The following is a 26,877-nucleotide window of genomic DNA, read 5'->3' on the forward strand; positions in this document are numbered from 1 at the left end:
CATTTGTCGTCCAGCCCTAAAGTTAATGTGCAGGATCGATAAATGGTAAATGACTGAACTGGGCGCTAAACATAAAGAATAATTGGTAGTTACAAAAATAATAAAAAAAATAAAATTATACAATCTTTACTCATAAATTACATCGTATGCTTATTGCGAATAACTTTGTAAAACTAAAGTAGACCGATTTGTTTGATACAAAATAAAATAGCTCGGAAAATGTTAATCAGGATTTAAAATTATAGGCTTAATGTTGGTGTGTTTTGGCTTTGCAGTTTAATGGTTATTACATATAAATCTTGTTTTATTGCGAAAAACTAAAAAAGGACTTGTTTATCTGTCAATGTTAATGAAATTAAGAAAAATTTAAACAGAGGGTTTGTGATTTCTGTTTCCTCATTTTTTTTCCAATTATATTATATACTTTTCGTTTGAACAACTTATTTATTTTACTTGACTACAAAAAAATGTATCTGCTTAGTTGGTTTTTGCCAGTGGCCAAAGAAGATATAAGCAGTTCATAAACATTAAAGCAAAACAAAATATTTTCATTTTCAACAAAAAATGTTTTAACAAAAATGAAGTATTTTCTGTCCTCTCGAATTGTTCTTTTAATTGAGGTTATTATAGGTTCTTTCTCTTAAGCTAATAATTGTTGTTTAATCAATGGCTGTTCTGTATTAGCTAATTTGAAAAATGTTAAGTTCTTTAAAGTGGAAAAAATTTACAAACGGAAATTAAATGTTTCTTGTTTTGTCTTGTTTTAGCTTTCTTTTAGCTTTAAATGAATATTTGTTGAGCAAATTCATATGCTGACAATATTTCCGCTCATTGGAAAAACAAAAAGAGGTACAAATTATGTTTGCTTCTTCTGAAATGTAACACTGGTTTGGGTAAATTTTCCCCAAGAATAGAAAAAGTGTAATATATGTGTTTTTTTAGTTTGTTTTAAAGTGAAATTTAAATGGCAGTTTCAAAACTGAATTCTGGCCTGTATACAAATCAAACAAATCGCTCCACGACACACTCACTCTAATGGCAGTCGCGCACACACTCACTCGCTCTTAAACAACTATAAATATGGAGGGATCGTGGGATAGTGATCCCCGTCTAGATCTAGGCGCACTCCTCCACATAGGTGGCCGGGAAGATGCCGATGTGGTTGCGCAGGGCGCCCAGCCACCAGCCGTCGTCCTGCTTGGCATGAACCTCGATAATGTCGCCGGGACTCAGTTCCAGCTCGTCGTAGAGCTTCGGGGTGTAGCTATATAGCGCCTTGCAGCGTCCCAATATCGGACCGGATCCGTCCTTCTGGCTCTTTTGCAGATCCTGCGCATTCTGGTAGAAATGCTGCGTCTGCATTTGGTGCTTGTTGATCGGGTTGGAATTTTGCTGGGGCTTCTCCGGCTCCTCGTCCTCGTCCTGCGAACTGAACTCATCGAAATCGGAGTCCTGCTGATTGGAGCCGCCATCCGCCTGGCCGCGATCGCTGTGGTGAGTATGGTGATTGTGATGATGACCATCCTGGAGATTGGCCAGAGTTTTGGACTTTACGGACGCGGCCACCGCGGCATTCGTCGTCGAGATTATCTTTGGTTGACTGGTAAAATTGGTCTCGATGTTGCTCTTGCTCCGGTTGAATTGCTTCACCACTGAACTGATGTCCGTGCAGGAGCCGTTGCTATTGTTGCTGTTGTTGCTATTATTGCTGTTGCTGCTGCTGTGCAGGTGGGAACAGTTCTCATCGGGGAGCTCATCCTCGTGGTTAGTGGTTATATCGGTGACGTCGTGCGCCAGCATACTTGTCGATTGCTGCGCCTGCGACTTGTCATTATTCTTCAGCCAGTTGGGCACCTTCAGGATGCTCTGCTGCAGTCCGGTGCGGTCACGGGTGATCTGAGGATTCCAATAGATAGAAATTGCATTACATGGGAAACTTTATTACAGAGCTACAAATGTCAAATATAATTCAACACTGATTTAACTGATTCAGCAGAAAATTAAATCTTTGTATCAAAACGAAAAAACTAATGTTGTTATGATTCTCTAGATATTTCAAATTTTGTTTGATGTCAAACGTTATCCCACCTGAATGTGCTGGGCCAGTGGGTGAGTGGTCCTGGGCTTGTGGTCCAGCTCCAAAAGGGCAGAGTGCAGCTTAAGGCGGGCGCCCTCCAAATAGGTCAGCATGGAGCGGATCTGCAAAGGAGCTTGTTTAATAGGGTTTACTATAAAGTGTACATTAATGGGAAACCCACGTGGTAGAGTTTGTCGGTGATGTTCTGGTGCTCCTGGTGGTTCAGCGACTGCGACAGGCCCCTTAATCCGTCGCGGGATCGTCGCTCCCGCTCCAGGTCCGTTTTGACCAGCTGGAGCAACTTGATCAGGGCGTGCTTGCGTCGCTCCCGGTTCATGGCCAGCGTGGTGTGTTCGCAGTAAAAGTCCGGGAGCAGCTGCTCGCTCGGTCCCTCCGAGTTCCGGCGGATGTGGCGCACCACCTGCATGTCCTTGGCCACATTGCAGGCCTCCAGTTGAGGCTGCAGCCGGGTGCTCAGCCCGCCGAGAATGGGGTTCATATCGGAGATGAGACGCGCGTACTGCTGGGCAAAGTTGTGCATGTTGCCCAGACGCTGCTGCTCGCTGCTCTGCAACTGGGCGCTTCCCCGGAGCACGGCCATCTCCCAGTCCACGCGGGCTCGCTCCGCCCGGACGCACAGGGTGTAGTATTCCACGTCCGCCCGCTTCACCGCCTCCTCGGCCTTCTTGCGCTTATTGTCCAGCTTCACGCAATCCTTCTCCGCCGACTTGAGCTCCTTCTCGGCGGCCTGCTTGTTGGGACCCTGGTGAAGCAGGGCAATTGACGGCGACTTCTGAATGCGCACGTCCAGCATCGCGTCCTGTAGCTTCTCGTTCTCGCGGGCCGCTGTGTGGGAGGCCTTCTTCGCCTTCGCCTCGCTGGCTCGCCACTCGCCCAGGACTCGCGCCGCCTTGTCCACGTTGCTCTCCACCTAAGGGATATTTTGGATAGCATTAGATTGGTCTTGGACTCCGCACACTAAGTGTTTTTAAGACTTTGATCACGTTAACATAAGTGTCCAAAATTAAAAGGCTTCACAAAAAATTACTAATAATATAATAAAAAATTATAAAGAAATATAATATATATAAATATATATTATATAAACTCTAAGTCTATTCACATTGTTTAGGCTTTATTTTGTGCTTTATGTTGCTGTTCAAAATATGTTCAATTTTATTACAATTTTACTATTTTCTTTATTTATCAATTTATCTACAATAGTAAAAATGGTGTTGAAATTAGTTTTTCGTTTGTTTGCAAGAACTTACCGCCTTCCGAGCCTTGTGGTGTCCTTCGACGACGGTTTTCAGGGGCTTGACCAGCTCATCCGTGAGCGAGGCCGCCAACTGACGATGGATGTCGCTGCGGCTCTCCATCTCCGTAGCCACTCCACGCCAGGCGTCGGCCACGCTCCCGGGGATTTCCCTGCCGGCCTTGTTCAGCTTGTTGGCCAGCTTCGACAGTGACTTGGAGTAGATCAGCTCCGAGTCGGCTCTGAAAATGTATACAAAGTCCATTTAATAAATAAATTAAAGATGACAGTTTAACCAAAAATCTAAAACTATTTGATTATTGTTGAGTCTTATTTAAAATTGTTATTTTTATTTTTTGCCTAATCTTTTTTTTAAATTGGGTTTTTAAAATTCGAAAAAATGTTGGCGACCTTTTAAATTACATTTGGCAGGGTCCAAATTTGTAAATAAAATGTTTGTTTTTTTGACAAATGGTCTTAATTCATAATACAAAATAAACATTGTTTTAAATATTTTGATTTTAAGAAAAATTCTACAATAGAGTTTAAACAAGTTACTAGTTTTTTAAATTAATTTTTTATAACTAACTCACCTCTCCTGCAGGACGAATATAAGCTCCTTGCTAAAGTCGCCGCCCTGTTTGACATATCGCCGTAGTTCCTCGAAGCCGTTCTGTCCCTGTTTTTTGATTGCAAAAATATGGTTTAGCTAAAAGAATTTTACCTAAATGAGCCCACCCGCTTATCAACCCCAGACCAACAACAACAACATGGATCTGTACCTCATCCTTGAACCGCTTGGCATGCGGCGACAGATCCTCCTCGCTGTTCCGATGCGACATGGACGACTCCATTTCGGTGCGTTCGGTGACATCCTCGCAGCTTTCGGTCATTTCGCGGCGACTCCGTTCCGGCGACATCGACGTGCGACTGGCATCCGCCGTGGACTGGTTGAGATTGCTCCGGGATTGGGCCAGACGCTTCAGCGGCGTCTGCTGACGCACTGCCTCTTTGATCTTGGAGCCCTCCTCGCCCAGCCAGTGCTTCATGCCATGCCAGCCCTTCCGCAGTTTCTCCTTGTTGTGATTGAAATTGATCAGCGTTTGGTTCTTGTTCTTCAGCAGCGTAATCCTGCGCTCACTGGGTCTCAACTGATCGCGATGCGTGCAGTACTCCAGATCGATTTCCTTCCCAAAATCCTCCGTTTCGTTAATCTGCCGCGACAGTTCCTGCAGTTCGTCAATGGACACAAACAGATTCTGGGCATTCAGGCTCTGATAGCTTACTGATTTCAGGTCAAAGTCGTATTCCCCATTGCTGCTGCAGGCCAAACTGTGGCGGGAGCTCTGCTGCGAATTGCCATTTAGCTGAAACGAGTCCAGGCTCTTAAAGTGCGGCTGTTGGGCCAAGAAGCCACCATTTGGTATGGGTGAGCGTTCCAGGGAGGGGAGGTTTACCACTGGCCGATTTTCCTTATTATCACTGGCCGCCAGACTGAGTTCGCTGGCCCCATAGAGTTCTGGCAACTCCGGTAGATTCAGATCCAATACGAGTTTTGCCGGAGCCGTAACATTCATGTCCAGTGCCATGGAATTGGATTTGTGCAGGTAGACCTTTAGTTCGGTGCGATGCAGGTTCTGAACGGACTGGGATTGCTGGCGACCAATTCGAGGTCGTCTAACGGGACGTTCTATGGCAGTGGGTTCTGGGGTTCTTGGTGGTATTACTTTCTGTAAAACCATCTCTTCTAGCTGCTTTTCCTCCACCTGGAAAACCACCTCTTCTAGCTCCTTTTCCTCCACCTGATGTTTGGGTGTCTCAAAATGATCTGGCTCCTCGGTATCTTCTAGATCTCTTTTCTCCTCCTGCTGTGGTTCTTTATGGTCCTGATCCTTGTTTTTTAAGGTGAGCAGATCCTCCTCCTTCTCCATTTCTTGCGGACTGCTCCTGGCGTCCACAAACTCATCTTCATCCGAACTTCTCGGAGTCAAGGTCCTCACAATATTGGAGTTCTGGGCAATGCCACCGCCAATCTGTTTGAGTCTAGCCTCCGTGACATCAAAACGATCCGTATCCAGGGTGGTGGTGGATATCAAAATCGGAGCTCCTATCTCCAGGCGATGATCATCCGAGTGACTGCCGGTCATGTCATAGCTGCCGGTGTGAAGTTTACTGGGCGAAACTGAATTTTCGGCTGCGTTGTTCACCGGATTTATATTCATACTGCTTAGATGACGACGTCCCAGTTTATTTCCCAGCACCGAATATCGTTTGATCCTGCCCAGAAATCCTTTGGCTCCGCCACTGTGATTATTATTTCCGACATTGTTGTTATTATTGGTATTATCCGCTGGGGGTAAATCGGCGATGGCGGCATTATCTTTGCCGCCCAGCTTGAATTTGTGCACCCGCAGGTGGTTCATCGTTGACGGCTGTTCGATTTTTGACACAGAAACATTACAAATTCCGACACTTGCACTCTCGTTCGCGTTTGTGGGCGTGAGTGCGTGTGTCTGCGAGAGAGAGACAGAGAAAGGAGAAAATAGAAACAACAAAAACCACAACAACAAAAACGCAGCAGGGAAAAAGGAAAGGGGAAAAAGGGGAGCGCAACTGAGCTTCTTCTAACAAATAGAGAGCGAGGGTCGACCTGGATGAGACGCTTGTCGATGGGAATTATTGGAATGCTTCTACATTCCGATAAGAAATAGTTGTTCTAGTAACAAACATACGTAAATATGTATCTTAAATACAGTTAAACAATTTTTCACGAATTGCGATTAATTAACTAATAAAACTAAAACTGTAATAATAACTGAAAATTTCATTGAATGTAATAAGCTTCTTGTAGTTAAAACCAATATTCTTTATAATGGATAGTGCGTTGATTTAAGTACTGTACATTTTTCTTAGAAGAAAAGTCGTGTAACGTAAATAATGTAAAAGCCATTAACTCCCTAATTTAGTTCACATGGGAATTGGAAACCATGGCCTAAGGCAACCTAAATTCCACTGGCGGCCCATTCCTCATAACCGTTTAATCTAAGAAACCAAACCAGTATCCCCCATAATACCCTGTAGTAACTTAAGCAGGCAATGTTCACCTACATAAAGCACGAAGATAACATAAACACACAGAACAGAAAGGAAACGGAGGAGAAGGAAAAGAAAAAAGAGGAGTGAAAGGAGGTAGAGGAAAGGGTAAATGACTCAAGAAAGGTGTGAAGAATCGAGTGGGGATAAAGAGAAGGGACCCTTTCTCACCTTCTGGTGACCCCCAGACCTTCCTATCTCTTCCCCTTTTCCTATTCCTCTCTCCCTAGAATTCCCTTCCTCTTTGCTCCACTTTTCGATGCAGGTAGAGATTACAAAACGTTTTGGAATCAATGGGGGGCGAGAGAGGGCAAGCAAAGTATGGTAGTAAAAAAAATAAAAGGGGGCAGTGGTTGCTCTAAGGAAAAAGAAAGAAGAAGAGGCGGACGAACAAATCGCTGCGTTGGCCACTGGAACAAATATTCGCCGCCTGTGGCGCCCCCTTCGACTCCGACGCCTGCCTCCTTTTCTGTTTTCTGCTATATGTCTGCCGATCAAGTGTGGCCACACAGCAGCGCTCAAATAAATAGCGCTCCCATTTACTTAAATATGTATGTATGTATATGTATGTGCATATATATTTTGTCGATTTTTAGTATACAGTGCACACTGAATATCAATAAACACGAAAGTAAAAAAAAATTATATTGTATTTTTCCACTGCATATATATTTTAATTATAAATTTATTTTATATTTTTTTAATTTTATTTTTATCATACTAAAATTAAACTGTTTAAAAATTGCAGTCTAATAATTTTTTGAATAAATTGTTCTTAAATATAGGATTCTAATAAAATATGTGTAAGCATACATTTTTATTTTACGCTGCTCTTTGTTTTCTAGTTCAAAAACAAAAACCTTGTGCTACTATTAATTATTTAACATTAAAACCCTTTACGATTAAAATTTCAAAATAAAATAAATTTTAAAAAATTTCTAAAATAATAATAATAATAAAATTTCTAGTAATAACATTTCACTAAAAACCTTTAGCGCATTTTGTACCGGTACTATGAAATTTGTTTGATCTATTCGTTCCGTTGCTCATTGCCTTCTTCTTCATATCTATTCCGTGTTGGTAATTATATAAATCATTTATTTATGAACTATTTACTTTCGAGTTAAGTCAGATAATGGTTATTCTCAACGATTTCTCTTCCCCTTCACCGACCTTTTCTCATTTCGTTTACTCCGCATGAATGAAATGCAAATTGTTTTCATTATTCCCTCGGCAGATCGTATTTTCTAATTACAAATGAGCATACATACATATGTATGTATGTATGTACATGTAACTCGGGTTAACTCCAATTTCTGTTGTTGCAATTGCATCGCAAAGTGGAGCAATATGTGGGAATGAAAGAGAAGAGGGAGGGGAGGGGAGGAGAGGAGAGTAAAGAACTGGGGACAGGCGGCGATAATTAAACCCCAGTTTTTGTTAAAACTGTACCGTGATGTAAGCGTCGTGCTAAGTTGCTACTACTAATGTACATATTCCACAGTGCGGACTCTCAAACTACATATGTACATACATGCATAAACTTTTAAGTCAACAATATTAGGTAGATTAAATGTTTTTTCTTTTTATAAACTATACTTTACATACTTTCAATGTTTATATTTGAAGCCGTTGATATCTGTTTCAAACGTTAGTTTGTTTAAAAAAAAATACTTCCAAAAAATGAAATGGATTTATAATATTATAATTTAATTAGTTATGATATGAAATTTAACCATTATTGAATATGGAGTACGTCTAACGAAAAAAAGGAGTTTAGTTCTCGAAATTTTGTAATAACGGCACTCGCGTACAGCACAGCCAAATTTAGTCGTTAAAAATGTATACAGGTAATTATACCAAGTGAAAACAATTTCCGAAATCTTTGCCAATAATTAAATATTTCTTGCCTCCTTTTTTTTGAATCTCCACTTCAACATTTTCCACCGAAAAATTCTTCGAAAAACACAATAGCACTGTTCTCGTACTTAAGTAGATATCTAAGTTGCCTTTGGCACACTACTTGCTATGCAAATGGCCGACGTGCGAAACCGTAGTAAGTAAAACCATTCAATTACATTTTGCACTTGTTTGTTGTTGCTGCTAATAGCATTTGTATCGAAAGAGAAGCAGAGCGGCCAAAGAAGATGCAAAAATACGGGATTAATAAGCGACAGAGGGAGCAAGAGGGGTTAATCGCTCCGTCTGCGATATGTCACGTTTTGCGGAGGCAAGTGGAGTGCAATAAAGTGGAGTGTGTGACAAGTCAAAAGACAATTCAACTAATGAGCGAGCTTAGCTGAAAAGCCGCTCAAGCAGTCAAGGAAGCAGTGAGCAAATTGAGTCTACGAAAAGGTGTATTGCAAGAAGTTTCTTTCTAAAAAAAATAAATTAATAAATCAGGCTGTTAAAAGAAAATATTTTAGTGCACGTTGTACCTAAAGTTCATATGAAATATGTATGTGTGTGCAGGAAATGCGATTTTAATGCAAATCTGTAATTCTATAAAAGTATGTATGTATGTATGTACATATAATATTTAGTTTTATTTCCAATTTGAAAAACTTTATCCTGATTTAAAATATTTTTGCCAAGTGCAAAAGGTGTACTATCAAAAAGAGGTGGGGCAAACCGAGAAGAACCTGCAATTATGAGAAGCCTTTCTGCCAACTTCGCGTCCAAGTTTAAAAGTCAAATAACATAAATTATGGCCAGACGGACGGAGGATCATATGGGGGCAAGACCCACAAAGATAAACAGTGAAGTTGTGCATTGGAGGGGTGGGGGGATGAGTCCGCCCGTGGGCCTCTGGACTCTATAAATAGAGTTGCCAACTGCGGCAATTGCAGCCACCGACAATTGCCGGACCCTTTGCTGGCTCCCTTCCTTTATGGCAATTTATGATTAATAAAGGAATTAATCGCACAAATGCCAGCGAGTGGCCATAATTAGTGGCACCGACTCCTGTAAGGAGCGATGGATCACAGTCAAGGTCATCGCAAGTTTGTTGGGGGAAGGTCTTTTCGAAGAAACCCTCTTACCGCTTATACCCTACTAAGTTTCCCCGATTTATTCAACTGCCTCCTTCGGCTCATTTCTACTTTTAATTTCACTTCCGAGCTGCGACTTTTCTTCGATATTTACGACGATCGACTGATTTATAGCTCTGTCCTGTTTTAGTTTTTATATCAATTAGAAGTTAAGTCGGAAAGTGCACAGAAAGAAATTACTACCAATCACACAATAATTGAATTCTTTGAAATGAAATAATGAATACATTTTGGCTTATGAAGATATAAATTAAATGTTTTCCTAGTCATTTTGGACTCATATATAAACATTAATTTTAAAAGAGAACTTGGGTTTTAATGCTAGAAACATTTTGAATATCTTTACTCGACCGTTTGAATATATTTATTAATTACATATTGTTGGCGCGACTTATTTTCTCTTAGTGAGCTATTTAATCTCCCCTGAAAACTCTATATCTGCACCTCTTAATGCCTGGCACTAAACTACGGCTTTCGTCGCATTGTATATAGAAATTGATTCCCATAAACAAAAAGTGCGAAAGTCTCGCAAACACCTGGATATAGTAAACCATTCATGGGATTGGTTTTTCCATTAAAAAGTGCCCGTTGCTGAAGTGCAGATACCTTGAATGGAACTGATCCTGCATTGTTTTTTTTTATATGAAGTGTGGTTGCGTTGGGAGAAGATGATTCGCGTTGTTATGCGACTATTTACTTGGCATTAATCTCGTTTCAGCGCTGGATCTGGTAGTAGTTTATGAGGCGCATTTATCTCATTTAATGTCTAGAACAATAAACAAAGCCCAAAACTTGTTGCTGCCAAAAAAACACAAAAACAACCGGTGCAAAAAACTGAAAAGATTTTCCTGCCCTTTACACTTTGCCTCGTGTGCCATCGGTTGATCTCTCGATCTCTCTACGTCAGCCAAAAACAAAGAATGAAAATAAGGTAGAGCAGAGCTAAATACGAACAAAATGGGCAAACCAAAAAACCTTATAGACAGTGTCTGTATGTCGACGCTTTCTGTTTCACTTACGCAAATATTTTCACAACTTATCGCGAGATGTTGCGCCAAATGCGCAAGGTCTGAGACCCGAATGCAAAAATAATTCTCTTAATGAGGCATTCAATGGCGAGCCACTCTGTTTGCCTTTCCCCGCATTTCTCAAATACCATTCAAATGTTTAAGACGTTGTTTTTTATGTTCAAATGGGTTCGTCTTCAATCTCTAATCCGATCCGACCACCTGACGCGGGTAGGTCACGTTCGCTGAGGTGTCAAGACGAGATACAGGGAGATACAGGTCCAGATAGCTGCTTTGATAAACGGCTTACGATGAACGATAAGGAAGCTGGCAAAAATTCCCTTATCGTGGGTTAATATTTGAAGAGAAACGGCCAAATGCGAGCTGGTGGTTATATAAATTTACCCAGAACTTGGAATAACTAATGATATAACAATACAATCTAAGCTTTGACCAAGACGAAAGTGTTATCACACGTATTAGAATATCAGTATTTACTAGATTTTAGGAAGTAGGTATTTTACCTTTCATGTATGTACATATCTGATTAAAATTCAAAAGTTAAATATGTTTAAAATAGATATTCCATTAATTTTATTCATTTGTGCCAACAAAGGTCAACCCAATGTTATTTAATTAAGAGTGCCAAGAGTTATGTTGTTTCTTCTTTATCATTTTCAACCAATTTAAAATTTCTTAACTTGATTTTAAACTAGCTTGTCATTAAGTTAATTGAAAAAAACTCATTTAAGTTAGAACTTCACTGCAAGAAGTTCTTGCTCATGCAAGTGATTCTGTTTTTCTTTGAGGCTGCTGCACTCGGTTCATGTGGGTGTCAGGGGTTAACGCAATTAACCCGTTTCGCGGTGCCGCCTCAATCAATTTTTGTTAAATGTCATTGACATGCCGAGCATGCAATGTGCTGCAGCAGGCAGCAAATGATTGGGACGCAAAGTTGAAGAGCTTTTATTTAGTTTTTTTATATTTGATATTTTTTTTTTTTCACCTCAATTCTTCTGCCGAATGCCGTTAGGCAGAGGGGTGCTGGCCATCTCGCTTGCTCTTTCGCTTTGAGTGCCTGTCAATCTTGTTAGAAATGCGTTTGTTCTTTGAAAAGGGCGAGAAGAAGGGGCCCCGAAGACCAGGAGACTACACAGAAGACCCAGAAGAAACGGCAGAAGAGGCGGCTGAAAAGCGGCTGCATTTCTTTTTATTCGACATTCGGTCATTTTGGGCTTATGCTTTGTTTTTCGTCATTGTGTTTGTCTTCGGAGTCCGTTGAATATGGTGCCTGTGCCTAATTAACTATCGAACAACAGTCCGGCTTCGATATGCCGAAATGTTCAAAGTATGTAACTTTAGGGCTTTACAAAATTATGTGATTAATTCGTCCCAATTATTAAATTCCAAAATTTGAAGAATCAAATAATATATTCATGATAAAAACGCCACAGAAGCCACTTAGATAATATAGAAAATCTATTATTATAAAAATTTCTAATAGGGTGATAAACGACTGATTTTAATACTAATTTAAAGAAATACTGCAATGTTCTAGTTACATTTATCCAAGTGATATTGAAAGAGGTGACAGCCAGCGTTGTTGAGGCTTCACTGTGGAACTCTCTATCACCGCCTAACGGTTAATCGTTATTTAACAATAAAGTTCTGCCAAAAGGCCCCCAACAATTGCTGGGCCATAAATAATTATGCTAATCGCTGGCTAAACCAAAGAACCGGCCATCAAAAGCGAACATTCGTGTAAAGATCACATAATATCTATAAATACATACATATATTCCGCAGATATCGGACGGATACATATACATATGTACGTACGGATGCGTAGACATGGTCTTTGGTTTTTATTGTGTTCTATTTGGGAATTGTACAAAAATAATTGGCACATTTTCAAGATGTTTAGACTTTGGTTTTTCGGCCATTTGGGCTTGTGTATGGAATACGTTCGCTGCAAGCGTTTGCCAAGGAAAATTCGCCAATTTATTGCAGCCGAAGATGAAGATACTTTTGGCGCATCTGACAGATGCGTTTGCCATTTGTCACGGCGCAAACTTGAGCTCATTTTGGAGGCGGCAACAAGGTCGGCAGATAGCGAAAATTAAAAGAACCCCAAACGACACTATTTGATTTTCTATAAAAAGTACAAGATTCAAGGTGCATTTGTATCTGGCGTACACAGAAAAAAAGTTAGCTATCAACTCTATATGCCCAGGTCAAAAGATAATTACATTTTTCTACTAATTTCGACACCTTGCTAATGAGTTTTACATATTTGCACTTGGTCTATTAAAAACGAATTAAAATAATCAAACGTTTAATAAACGACTTTAATTTACTAATACATGAAAATAATTTTCCTCATTTTTATGGGGATGCAGAAAATCGTTGCAGGGGGCAGTGACTGTAGCGGTTTCTTCAAAAATGATTGCTTTTATCTAGAGGATTTGGGGATTTGGAGAAGTCACACGAAAACAATTCTCATTCGATTTCAAATCAAATCAATCAAAAACAAAACCCTAATTCACTGCATTATATGATTGTTGTTGTTGTTGATGTTGTTTCTTCGCACGTTTCGCACTCACACACTCGCACACTGAAAAAAAAACAATTAGCTAATTTGCGTTGCGGTTATGCAAACAACAATACATATATATATATAGATATATATATATATATATTCATATGTAAGTACGAACTTGTGCAAAATTTACCGAAAATATATATAAAAATGTAACTATTGCGGGTATTATTGTTATAATATGTCGACGGCGGCAGCGGCGACATTTACAGAAACTCGCGACGTCGGCGTCGGCGACTAAATTTAGAACAGCGGCGGAAAAGCGACGTCGGCGAGGCGACGTCAACAACGCGCAGCGGTAGACTGAGCGGTGGAGCGGTAGAGCTCTGTCAGAACGGAACGCCGGCGGTGGCAGCGGTGCAGGCAGCGCGAATCCCAACGCACAGTGGAGCAAGTGAGTTAAATGTGGATCGCAGTTAGCTCTTCATTGAAATTATAGGTGATTTTTCACGAGTCTAGCTTTTTTGTGAAAATTTTTCACGAGTCTAGCTTTTTTGTGAAAATATTTAAAAATTCCTTGGCACCATGTTTAACAGTTCAACAAAAAAGAAATACAACAAAAATTTTAGTTTAACTTATTCATTGACCTCAAAGCTTATCAATCATACGTACTGTTGCCTTTAGCAGATAGATGAATTCGCTGCAATTTCAAAAAACTAAAATTAATACAAAAGTACTAGTATTTTCCGATGCCTTTTAATTTTAATTGATAGTTTAGGAATACTGCATAAATATCAAATTTTTTTTGCCTACAATTCTTTTTAATCTATAGGGCTTTCAATAAATGCCAATGTTCTAATACCAACAATTTCACTTTGACCCACTGTGCGGAGAAAGAGCGCAGAGAGTGCAGTTGAGAGCGCGCGGCAGAGGACTATGGTGGGAGGAGAGGAGCAATAGCTTGTTGCGCCGACGCAGGAGGGCTGCGCTGCGCAGTTGCAGCGCAGTTGCAGCGCAGTCGCTGCCTGGATGCTGCACCTGTTCTGACTAGCCTAGCCCCCTCTCGCTCGCACCCATTGGGCCGCCGCTCCTGCTGCGCTGTTATTGTTTTTGCCTTTTTGTTATTGTGATTGTTGTTGACAACGCGTAGGCCAAATATTTCGAATGGGATACTGCGCGGACGTCTCGTCTAGCGTCTCGCGACTTACGGTACTCCATAGCGCAGCATGCAAAGCGGTACGGTACTCACTGATTGGCCCGCCAATATACCGTTGCACAGTGGGCCTCAATCGACGTGAGGCATGATTTATTAATTAGGCGGGTAATTGCTAAATGGGTGAAATTAGTGAGACAGCCGGTTAAAACTCAAACTCAAACTCAAACTCATGTCAGCCTTGCATAAATTATGTCTGTAATCAGTTGGTAAAAGTTCCACCGAATTTCACTTTAATTTTGGAATTCTCGATATGTTAACTCAAAGAATGTGTAATTAAAAGTGATAAAATTCGTATTTCATTGAGCGTCGCTTTGTTTACAATGTTTTCCTTTAGTAGTTTATAAGGAGACAGATGGTTTGGCAAGTGTCCCTTTCTCTTCCCTCATAAAACCATATTGGTTAGAATTTTTCCTTGATATTTTATAAAAAACTTTCTTTTCTTGGATTTCCTTGTTGTGTTTTTACGCTTGCCATAGATTATTATGATTTGGACTGTTGTTATATATATTGATTCTATTCAATATCATTATTACATCATTATGGGAGAATTTTTTTTTTATTTCGCACAGATAGTACCCTGGTACCACTGTGCACCATCGCCGACGTCTGCGGAGTGATACAATAAATTTAAGCAGCTAAATGCACGTGCTGAGTGAGGCGACGCCGTTGACAAGTACCGGTATTATGGATCTTCGGATCGTCGGGTTCCGTTCCCGGTTGCATAACCATAGCGATAGGCATACGCTTGAGATTTATGCAGTTGGGGGACGGACGATGATTATATTCGGAATCGCTCACATGAACGCTGCACTTGCCGCTTGACCGACATTCGCGTACGAAAAAAACCAGTACTTCGGGTTTCTTCTCTATTTGAGCGGCTAACTTTTTTTTTGGCGTTTGAAAATTTAAATTAACCAGTGTTGTGACATTTGTGAAACTTACTTGTCATTGTTGTTGTTGGTCTGGGAGATTTTCGCGAGTTGCAGAAAACATACATATTACCGTTGCAGCGGTGCTTACCTGCAGGTGAGAAAAATATAGAACATAGTTTGTACATAAATTAGTCGGAGGCTTAGGTGGGCTGAGGTTAATGAGCGACTGAAGTTTAATGGAGTAACCAACACCGATTCATAATTAATTAATTTGAGAATTTAGCCTAACACCACAAAAGCAGAAGCCGGCAGTTTTCCATGTTTTTCTTGAAAATATATAAAAAAAAGCTTTTCAAGTTGTTTATCTAGTGCCAGCACCAAAGTGAAGTTAAGCTGCAAACCTCAGTCAGGTTTTACACCTGCGTGGATCAGCCAAGTTTCACACCTGACTTTAAAAATGATTTAATACTTTGATATTAAGTAACTTAGATTAGGCGGCTCTGTATTACATTAACAATTGGGAACATTATTTACAATCTAGCGAGCTAACGAAATGTCTAATAAATTAATATACATTTTAAGTAATTACAATTTTGTATAATATAATTTTTAAGTTCAATATTAATATTAAATAATCAAAGCTATGATTTTTAAATTTTTTTAACTAGTTAAAGCTTTTTACATTGAACTAAAAATATATATTTCAGCTTAACTTTGTTTTATGCTACTAACTGGTCTAAAAAATAATTTTTTTTAAATAGTTCAATGATGATAAATTGCCTTTTTTATAACTTAATACGAATCACTCTGAACTAATTTCATTTAAGGGTTTTGTAAGTTTTTTTTCTTTTGAAAATACAAGTTTGATCATTAATTTCTCATAGAAGTTCTTATTGTTTGTGAAGAGTGTTTTAGCTTCTATTTTAACTCGGCTTACTTTGTTTTGTTTGCCCAGTACTTGTTACTTGTGGCTCGTCTATATAATTTGTATTTGCGAACAACTTGCACTTTGCTGCTAAATGCCGTCGTCCAAACGGGTTTAACAATCGCAGTCAATTCACACCGAAAAGTGGGGGATTTAATGGGGGTGGTACAGTGAAGGGCAGGCACGTAATAAATTTAATTTCGATGGCAGTTCTCGATTGTCTTGCTAAACAAATGAGTGTAAAACGCAATCCGATGGGCTGATGTCACCGATCCGAAGATGGGATCTGTTTAGTTCGGTATTCGGTAGGTATTCTGTATTCAATTGGATGTGGGATGCAGTATGCAAAATGCAATGGAACCGGATGCAGATGGATCTTGGAGAGCTGGAGAACTGGATCTGAGTTCTGGGTTCTGGGTTCGGTCCTCTTACCTGTGCATTACCCATTAGCGCATTGACTTCGGTCGCGGGTTCAGGATGAATCGGTATAACCTCATCCACATTCGCATAGATCGGATCCTGATCCTCGCTCAGGCTCTGTCTGAGTTTCCTCTTCTTGTCCTGTTTTTTCTTTCCGTTTCCGTTTCCGTTTCCGGCCTGATCTTCCTCCAGTTTCTGCTGTTTCTTCAGGTGGCCATTCAGATTAATGGCCGACTTGGATTTTTGTTTGGCATAACGAGCCGAGCTTCGCAGGCTCTTCAAAACGCCATAGGATCGCGCATTGGCAAGCTTTTCTCCAGAGAAAGAGATTTGGAAAAATAGAGAAAGAGAGAGAGAGAGAGAGAGAGAGAGAGAGAGAGAGAAAGCAGGGGGGCGTGGCGGGTTGAGGGGCAGAGGTTTTGCAGAGCGGAAAATAGTTATGTTAGGTATACTCGCTAAATAATATTATAAATACAAAATGGTTAGGTACAGTGATGAGCAGCAGCTTGTGGTCAAAACTAGTGGCATAACAAACAAAAAAAAATAAAATTTGGTAACTAAATATTTCCAAAAACACTCAGTCAATTTCAAATTTTAAGCATTTTAAATAGCTATTTTTTTCAAACGTTTAGAGGCTTGTGACATTTGACTAATTACTTTGCAAAGTGAGTAAGTGAATAATTTAAATATTTTATAATACTTCAAATTCTACTCTTTATCTTTGTATATCAATCTTTATGACTTCCTTGTTTGCAAATAGCCATAAAAATGCCTAGGCATTTCTATATACATTTCACAAAATGAGCAAATACACTTGTGACTAATAAACGACAAGGCCAATAACAGCTTTTACCATTTGATTTTTACATTTTCAATTAATGCTCTTCAGCTAGCTTTTAGCTGTCATTTGCAGTGCCATTAATTCGACCGCAAGTGTAAGCCGCAATTATAAAAAAAGATGGCCCAAGTACCAGGTGCAATGGTGAGGGTTGGGACGGAGGGGGGGATTTCGGGGAATGGGGGGTTTGGGGATGGGTTCGCTTTTGGGCCTGTCCACTTTCTATTAACTACGTGACGGCATGCCCATATACGAGCACGAATTGGCCAAGACCAAAAAACTATGGCTTCGCCAACTTCCGGCAGAAAAGGCGGAGGAAAAAGCGTCCGAGAGGCGAGTTGGCCAAGACTGAAAAACAAGTGCCAACTGGAGGATGATTCAAGGCGCGTTAATGCATCAGGCAAGTAGGGTCTATATATAGCCACATGACCGAAGTCAATGTCTGTAGATAAAACCATTGAACTAAGTAGCAGGTAATGACAGCAAATAAATGTTGCACTGGGGAAAAAGGCGTCGAAGTTTCGCTATCTGGCAATTGAATCTTATGGTGGCATTAGTGCTAATTGATAAGATATTCAATCTCATTAACATGAAACCATGTACTTTTAATTTTATGCGTTGCTTAACAATATTTTCACCAAATTTTCAAGGCTTTTGGCTGTAAAAAAAACACAACAAAATATGTTATTTTTAATTGTGGTGTTTATTAAACATTTAAATCTTCTCTTTTATTACCATTAAAATAAAGAATTAAAACATTTAAATCTGATAATTTTAAAACTTAAAATCCGTATTGTACTTTATAAAATGATCTCATAAAAAATATTATTAATATCACTTTTTACTGGGTAAAAGATTTTCTATTTGTTATACTATTAGACAAATATATATCAGCAATTTTACATCAGAAATTGTAGTATTTTTTTTATGGAATTCTAAACTAGATCATCGATTTGTTAAAGTGCAAATACTGCGCACTTGCGGTTCGCATTGCGTTGCAAGTTTTCAATCTCACAAGCAAATCACCGACAATTGCTACACCGGCATTGCGCATACGCCCCGTTCGCCGCACACATAGATGAGTGCTCATAAGCACGAAGTGGGCCATACGCCACAAATTGTAAAACAGAAAAGCAGAAATAAAAACTTGATTCTCGACGATTGCCGAAAGAAAGTTCACATGTTCGCGTAGAACAAGTCTAACCAGTCAAGAGTAACCGAGTGGCAGTGGCAAATAATCGGCAGTTGGCAATTAAGTGCATGGAACACCCTTGAAAAGTGACAAAAACTAAATCCCGAATCAGCAAAAACCCTAACGAAGACACACCCCCCCCCCCCCCCCCCCACCCAATAAAACTGGCCCAATGCGGAACCAAGTTCGCCGATTTCTAGGCAGGTTGCCACACAAGTTCCCCCGTCCAACAAGTTGGATGAGTCTTGCCCAACCGATCTCGTAAAGAACTGGAAATGGAAACTGGCCAAGGTCTTATGTTGCGAAAAATAAACCGAGACTCACACAACCGGTGTTAAGTGTAATTGAGCCAAAGGAGAGTTCTATATTTTGGCTTGCTAAGAAATATGTCTCTTCAAACTGGTCTAGAATCGAGTGTTTATAAATATTTAAGTGAAGTGGGGTTTTCGGTGGGTTGAACTTGAACTGGGTTGGGTTTTTATATTGGCTAGCTAAATACAATTAACATATAAAGGGGTTCATGAGTGCCTACGGAAATTTCACAGTTGGCCACCACAATTTGTTTATTAATATTCACACAATTGGCAATGCCGAAAAACAAAGAAGATAACAAAATACGCAGTTATCACTAGGGATTTAAAATTTTTTTTTACTTTCAAAGGGAGTATTTAAATAAATTTTGAATACATATTATTATCACAATATCACTCACATTTCTTTAGGGAAAGTAATTAAAAATATGTAGTAGAAACTAGACCAGAACTCAACGATCTGCCCTCGCTGTGATGCCTTTGAAATTAGCTGAATTCACGTTTATTTACACGCTCCGCAGCCCATTCACAATGCACATCAATGAAATGCAGCCGAGGTGCAAGGTTGGACCAGGAAACGTCCAAATGAATGCGCTTAGACCGCCCAAGCCAATCCCACAATTCCAACTGCCAATCGGGCTTATGAAAGTCCAGCTATGTGGTCCAAAACCGATGGCCTTATCATTATCGAAATTCAGCGAATGCTTCTCAAGTTCAGCGAACTTATCCATGCAGTGGCACAAGGAGAACGACCGATGGCCAATTAAGTCAATTAACAAGCCCGATCATACAATTGGTAATAAATAATTTCAAAACCGAGTGAGTATATGACCCAAATGACAAAGGAAGTGGTCCGCCAGAAACTTCAGCTTTGTCCCCTCAACCAAAAGCGTCTTATGATAGTAAATTACTTGGAAAGTGGTATCAGTCATACCACACTCAATAAGTATTAGGTTAATTTTCTCATTCTTTTGATCATATATGTTGTTGAGAAATAGCCCACACTCGGTTTAACTTTTATAAGTACATGCTTTTTTCAAGATCCAAATTATTCAATTGAATTTAATTTCTATTGTTGTAACATAGCCTTGTTGCACTATAACAATTATCCAGCTATTGTTACAAAATTTCATTCAACATTGTAAATTACTGATTCCATATATTGACTGACTTAATAGGCTTACTGCCACATAGTATTTTTAAGTACTATAAGCTTGTTGTTTGTCTTCTATTGTAGATTCACCAGCTGTCCATATTAGTTTCCAAAACATTTATTGATTTAACAAATCTATAATCTATGACTAGCAGCTCTAGTCATACACTTTATATTGAGTCATCTTCTTAATTTACGTGTAGACCTAATGTCTACTTAACGTATGAAAACAGTGTTGATTCATTCATTTCGTTACTTATAGAACCCAATTTCATTTTGTATGCGTTTTTATTTGTTTATTTATTTACGAACAATTCGAACAATTGCGAAGTTGCTTTATCAAAGGTCGTCGGAAGGGCGAAAATCGCCGAGAATCTTATTTGTTATTTTTACTACCAATTATTTCTTCTAACAATTCCAAAGTTGCTTTATCAGAAGACATTTCGCCACCTTCGGAATGGTGAAAATTGCCGAGCACTTTTGTTCATTTTTTTTTTAACACCCATGTAGGTCAGTGAGTAAGGCACGACCACGCCCCCTTAGCGAGTCGTTGGACCGATGACAAATGTTTATCGCTAATTTATATGTATTCCTCGAGGCATTTCCATTCAGGTGAATTGTTTATCTATCGCTCGCCGACAACAATTATGGGCATTCAACAATATGAAGCTCTGAATGCGGATGAGTGTGTGAATGGTAATGACAGTGTCGGCTTGACTGCGAATATTCAGCGAATTTGTGTGGGTGCTGACTTTTACTGAACTTAAGCGAAAGGTCTCCAGTAAAAACTGGTGGAAATTGCCGAAAAAAATGCGGCTCGAATTCACAAATACCTAACGAGGGAGTAATGGGTTGTTTGGTGGGCAGAACATATATATAAATTCCTTTATTTAGTAGAATGCTTTAAGAATTCTTACTTAAATAAAACATGATCTAATCTTAATAATATAGATAGGCTGTCAGCTTGTTTAGTATAATAGTATTGTGCTGCAGTCAGTGGATATTTATCAAATTTGACACACAAATGTGGACTAAAGCTGCAGTCTTTGTAAAACACAGCCAACATTTTTCCATTTAAACTTGTTTTACGAGCCGTCTTGTGACAGAAATATGATATATAGTGACCAAAACTGAGTTGCAAATTGCTTGTAGCAAATAATTATGATATATGCCTAGTTTCGAACTCAATAAATTTCAAACTGTTCGGGTTATAAGAAATTATCACGTTGTAACATAGTTGACAAAGCATTGATTTGTATCGTTTTTTAATAATGATCATACCCTATTTAATTTATGATTTAAATTCTTAACAGGCATCGAAGCCAAATAATAATCATTGTATCGAGGGTATGACAAAAGCCGAATCGTTTCGAATTCGAGATGGCGGAGAAAGGGAACGCGTCTCCATTAAGGCATTTGAATACTTTCCAACTGCCGAGAAATGAGAACAGTTCTGCTCGGTCCCCTGGCCATTGTTCGGCGTATCTGAGAGATACACTTGTCGCCGCTGCAGATACGACTGTTGCTGGTGCTGGTGCTGGTGCTGGTGCTCCTAACGAGGCCAGATCGCCTAGGCCAGAGCCAGAGTCTGGGCACGTTTTTGTTACCAATTTCGATGTGTGTTTGTGTTTGTGCGTGTTCCGTTTCGTTTTCTGTTTCTGTATTTTTTTCTTCGTTTTTTTTTATGCGTTTTTCAGTGCTTTTTAGTTGGACAGTTTTCTTTGGCTTCTCGCATCGGTCACACTCTGAGCTGGAAATCAATTGCCGTTAATGCTGGCCCACATTCGAGCGGCCAACAAATCGGTTAGCATTGAACGTGACTTGGCTGGAACCAATGACTTTTCGGCCCGATCTTCACCAAAACAAAAAACAAAAAAAAAAGACAAAAAAATACAGCCACTTAATTCAAGGTCAGCACCCAACCTTTTGGGCAGGCTTTGGTTTTGTTGGCTTAGTTTTCGTGTGCACTCGTTAAAGCGGAAAAAGCGCCAGTGCCAGTAAAATCTGTACAAATATAATTAAAAATGCAGAGCGGCAAACAAAGGCGAAAAGAGAGCGAAAAGTGATTATTATTTTGAACACTATTTGCGCTCGCTTCATCATCGTCTCTGCCATCCATCCAGCTTTCTGGCCACATTTCTCAAGTCTTTTTTCCTTCTATTAAATCTGTCATATCACCAACTAGCAGTGCAAACAAAAACAACAACAACACACAACAAACAACAAACAAAAACAAAACCAAATAAAAAGAAAAAGAAATATATGGTAGCAATAATAACAAGTCGGGGTAATAGCTAATGCCACAGCGATTCATTTTAGCGACTTTCACTGTTTAATTGTCGCGAAATTTCCTTTTTTTTTTCGCCAGCAATTTCTGTGTTTGGTCAGCAGTAACAACCCGAAAAAATATGTATCTCTGCATTTGCAAGAAATACTTGGAAATTTGTTTAAGTCTTGCCAAGTATCACTCACTTACATAAGCCACAAACGGTTTTGACATGAAAGCAGAGTAAACATTAAAAAGAAATTTAATTCTAGCTAATTAGATGGCACAGATTGTTATTATTTTTGTTTGCTTCATTAGAGAAGGCTTAAAAATCGTTTTCACTGATTAAATAACAATTTTTAATATGTTTTCATAGGGTAATATATACCATACCAATTCCCATATAATTTGAGACAAAATAACAAAAAAAAAAGTCTTAGATTGTTAACTAGCTTATATATAATTTTTTTATGATCAATCATTGCAATCTCAAGATCTATCCAAATGCAATATGTTTGGCAATTGGCCAAAAACATAAGTTACTTCAAGTTTGAAAAGCACAACAAAAAAACCGAAAATAAAAGACCAAATTGCAAGGGGGAAAGTACGTTTTGGCAACGATTTGTGCAACTGGCGGCCAAAATCTAATCATTGCACTGCAATCCGATTAGGTATTAGCCAGAAATCGTACTTGCTGCACACTTATTCATAAATTGGCAGCCAGTTTGCGACCAGCAATCCCACGAAAATCAACGAGGGAAGCAAATCTTCGGTCGAAATCTAATCTGCTAGTGGGGAAATGGAGGGTTTTAACGGAAAACAAAGAGCCGATTGTTCCGCAGCAAATTGGGCAGGCATTAAATTGCATATGATCACGGACGGCTCAGATGCTTTTTCTCCTTCGGAAATTTCGGTTTTCCTTCCGCGAAACCTCATTTGAATGAGTGGCTACCCCCTTTCTTTTTTCCCCCCGATCCCCCCCTTCCCCTTTTATTCACTCTTTTTGGTTTTCTTCACCGCAGCTGCTGTTTCTTTGGGGTAATTAAAAGTTCATTGTCGTCGACGGCCTCCAACTTGTTGTGGAAATTATTGTGCAATGCCTGCCCAAAAACAGCCAGCAGACGCAGCAGCTTCCATAAAAAAAAATAAAAAACAAAAAATCCTCCACACGACTTCCCCATCGTTTAGGTTTTTTTTTCATATACTTTTTTTTTTTTTTTGTTTTTCTTGAAATTTTGCAGAGGCGAGAGATTTTCCCACATGAAAAACGATGACAAAATGTGCAGGAGGCATCGTCGTCATCGTCATCGCCGGTGAGTGAAAGTTGCTGATGACCAGCATGGATGTGGCTATGGATGTGGCTGTGGATGTGGCTTGTTTGGGGGCCATGGCCAATGCCTTCACGACAATCTGCCGTAATTGAACTTGAAGCCAAGACCAGGAAGCAGTTGCCATCCCAGACTGCAGACTACAGACTACAGATTACAGACTACAGACTACAGACTCCAACTGCAGCTGCACCTGCGCATCGCACATCGCACATCCCAATCCGAATACCAGTACCAATCTCAGCCAGAAGAAGATAATCGTTGGAGCGACGTCAGTCACGACATTTGCGCAATCGGTTTGGGCCAGGCCAACTGGTTTTCCTCACATTATTTCACCCCACATCACTTGGTTTTAGTCGTTGTTTTTTTTTTTTATTAAGCGTTCGGGGCCAGACAAGGGAGCGCCTCAAGAGTGGGAGTCGCAGGCCTTATCACAAACGCCAAATAAAAAGCTGGCGCATTTTAATGGATCATAAAGCGATTGCAGATACGCAGATAACACACAAAGACGGCGAAAAACATGGGTTCTTAAAAAAGAAAGTTATAATATGTACTGCAAATGAATTAATTAATTGATAAACATTTTTGGCCAAACTTCCTTTTTTTTTCGCGAAAGGTTATTGAGAGTTTAACCAGGAATGACAATGTATTATTGGACCATTATTTGGCCAAACTTGAAACTTTTTTATTTTAATTTCAATTAAGTATTTGGTCTTTTTGTTATTACTTGGCTAAAATAAGCCGCAGAGCTAAAAGATCAAATTTTTTGTGCAGCTTAAGACCTAGTCTAACAATCCCCGTCACTAATTCTTTTCTGGCCAGATTTTGGATTTTTAATAAGAGGTGACATAACCCTTTTTGCTTTCTTATCAACCATTTTAGAAAGCTCTTTTTTTTGCTCAGTGCAACGATTTCTGTTTGTTTCTACAGTTTTTTAGCTCTGTGGAAAGAAAGCGATGGCGACCTTCAACTGCAGAAGTTGTGGAAAAAAATGTGCCCGCGGTGGTGAAATAATGTTTGATCTAGATTGCACGTAAAATTGACTTGGGAAATTTCTAGGAAAATGTAGGTGTGTTTTTTTTTCTGTATTTGACACAACTTGAGATTAAGTGCCAGAGGCTTAGCCAATTCTAGTCAGGGCATATAGCGAGTAAATCGCTGGGTAAAACAATAAACACGCTATTTTAAAAATTCATCAATTTGATGAACTTTAACATGTAGAATTTGATTGTGTTCAATAAACAAGAAGTGCATACAAAACTATGGAAAATGTCGCTATCTTTCAATCGCTCTTTTTCTCAAAAAAGTTTGAAATATTTCTTAATATAATTTACGCCAGCATTTCTTGCCACAGATTGCGGGAGTTACAGATTAATCGTCGGTGATAAACGGGTTGCACAGCAGGGCCAATCAGGCGAAGCATAAATTTCGCCGATTGACCCGCTTGGCCCGTGTGTTTTAGCATCGCTTAATTTATTCACAAATTGTTCGACTTTCGTTCCCATTAAATATTAAACACTCAACATTAAACAGCCATAGATTAGCGCTGAAATTTGATTAGGTTTGAGTTTCAGTGACCTCGACACCGTTGGAGCGGTGATAAAGACAAGTTTTCTCGATGCAAGTGGAGCTTCGGAAGCTGTCAAAATTCTCGGTCCAAAGTCAATTGCCAGTCGACACAAATGCATGCACTGGGAAAAATGTTTGCCAAGCCCATTTGGTTATAGAACACATATGGGCAAATCCTAAATCGTATATATATGCATTTTGTTCTATATTTATACTAAAATCGAATTAAAAACTGTTGATACATTTCACGTGTTCGAGAATTCTAAGAACTACTTAAAAATTATTAAATTACATAAATTACAATGAAGACGAACAGAATAAATTCAAATAATAATAATAAATAAAATAGTATAATAAACTGCTTTGGATGCAGTTGTTCTAAATGTTACTTCTTATATGAATTTTTCTCAAAATAATGTATCCTTGTGTTTATTAAGTTCTACAATCTGCAACTGAAAGCAGATCTTAGAATGTCAAATAGCTAAGAAACATTGCCTTAATTGCCAGTGTATTCCCAATCGATGGATCGCACTTGTCGAGCTGCGAAATTTTGAAAATCGGGTCAGGCTGCGAGATGCATGGGGCCAATTGGCCAATCGGGTTACAGATGGCCACACAGGTTAATTAACGATTTGGACCAATTAAGACGACGTCAGAGGTGAAGGAGGAGGAGGTGTAGGGGGGTTTTAAGGGGCAAAGGGGCGGTGGGCGTGGTGTAGTGGTGCAGTGGTGCAGTGGTGCAGTGGACAGGGATAGATTGTGCAAAATTGGGTTAGTTCCAGTGCAGGATAGAGTGCGTGTGTAACTGGTGGATACGTAGTGCGCTGGTTAGTCGGTAATTAGTGCCAATCTCAAGCCAAACCGAACCGAACTGAACTCGATCGCAACTCACCCATGAATTATCGCGGAATTGTGACATATTTCGGCCAGCCGCGGGGAATGGATCGGGGATAATGGTGTCGATGATAATGGAGGATCTATATATGTTTTAATTTTAAAGTCGAAACTAAAGGCATTTACTCGTTTTTCGCGGCACTGTTTTACTGTTTACTGTTTTACTGTTTACTGTTTACTTTCGATTTCGGCTTGCTTTTCCCTCTTGTGTTTGTTTTATTTTCTGTATTGGTTATATTCGCGAATTCAACAGTATTTGCTTAATTTATCTAACCAATTTGTTAGCTAAGCTAGGCACACACAAACACAAACACAAACAAGCACACAAGCACACACACAAACACAAACACTTGGTAAGCTGAGTCAGCTGAGCGTAACGCATGTGTTTCCAGATACAACGTTTTATATTTTATTTATTTTTTTTTTTTTTTGGATCTTGTAGTCGTATACACTACTGGCTGTTTTTCGGCTGCTTTCTGAGGCGTAACTGCCAGCACGATTACGTGCGACAACTGTAATACTCTCGCCAGCAAAAAGGCAAAAGCCAAGAGGCAGATGCACTCGCACTCAGATACAGATGCCTTTTGGGCCAGTCATTGGACACTGGATCTGTCGCAGTGCCGCCCAGCGAATTGTTAAAAAAAAATGTGTGCACAATAAAAAATAAAACACACACCGATCGGGCAATCGTGGTTGGAAAAGCGGTGTGGAAAAGCAGCGCGCGCGTTCGTCGCTTTCCTGAAACGCCGAACTAAACGAGTCGAGTCTGCGCCGCCAACTGAATCTGGCTTTTAGCTTTTGACTCCAGTCGACAGTCGCAGTCGCAGTGGCAGTCAACAGTAGACGGTAGACGGTATAGACAGTAGACAGTA

At 39.6% G+C, this 26,877-nt stretch overlaps 1 protein-coding gene across 7 annotated transcripts; it reads right to left on the bottom strand.

Moving 5' to 3' along the window:
- Positions 1–110: 110 nt before the first annotated feature.
- Positions 111–26,855, bottom strand: LOC128260275 (nostrin). 7 transcript variants are annotated; one of them, XM_052993124.1, is made up of 8 exons: positions 26,004–26,855; positions 16,467–16,763; positions 4,115–5,764; positions 3,926–4,011; positions 3,349–3,574; positions 2,259–3,008; positions 2,089–2,199; positions 111–1,896 (listed from the first exon to the last, which is right to left on the bottom strand). In XM_052993124.1, the coding sequence occupies exons 1-8, from the start codon at positions 26,028–26,030 to the stop codon at positions 1,117–1,119; spliced, it is 3,927 nt and encodes a 1,308-aa protein (XP_052849084.1). In that variant the 5' UTR covers positions 26,031–26,855; the 3' UTR covers positions 111–1,116. The 7 variants fall into 7 exon arrangements, with proteins under 7 accessions (XP_052849084.1, XP_052849081.1, XP_052849083.1 ...); XM_052993121.1 differs by lacking the exon at positions 4,115–5,764 and having other exon boundaries at positions 26,004–26,831; XM_052993123.1 differs by lacking the exon at positions 4,115–5,764 and having other exon boundaries at positions 26,680–26,775.
- Positions 26,856–26,877: the final 22 nt, after the last annotated feature.

The sequence above is a fragment of the Drosophila gunungcola genome (assembly GCF_025200985.1).
Source record: "Drosophila gunungcola strain Sukarami chromosome X unlocalized genomic scaffold, Dgunungcola_SK_2 000021F, whole genome shotgun sequence".
In the NCBI taxonomy this organism is placed as follows: Eukaryota; Metazoa; Arthropoda; class Insecta; order Diptera; family Drosophilidae; genus Drosophila; species Drosophila gunungcola.

Bases quoted from the DNA above. Each gene is read 5' to 3' on its own strand.
- LOC128260275 (XM_052993124.1), bottom strand. From the start codon at position 26,030: ATGTCACAATTCCGCGATAATTCATGG. The intron at 2,200-2,258 runs GTGGGTTTCCCA...GCTCCTTTGCAG, and splicing joins TCACCGACAAACTCTACCAC to ATCCGCTCCATGCTGACCTA. The intron at 1,897-2,088 runs GTGGGATAACGT...TGGAATCCTCAG, and splicing joins CACTGGCCCAGCACATTCAG to ATCACCCGTGACCGCACCGG.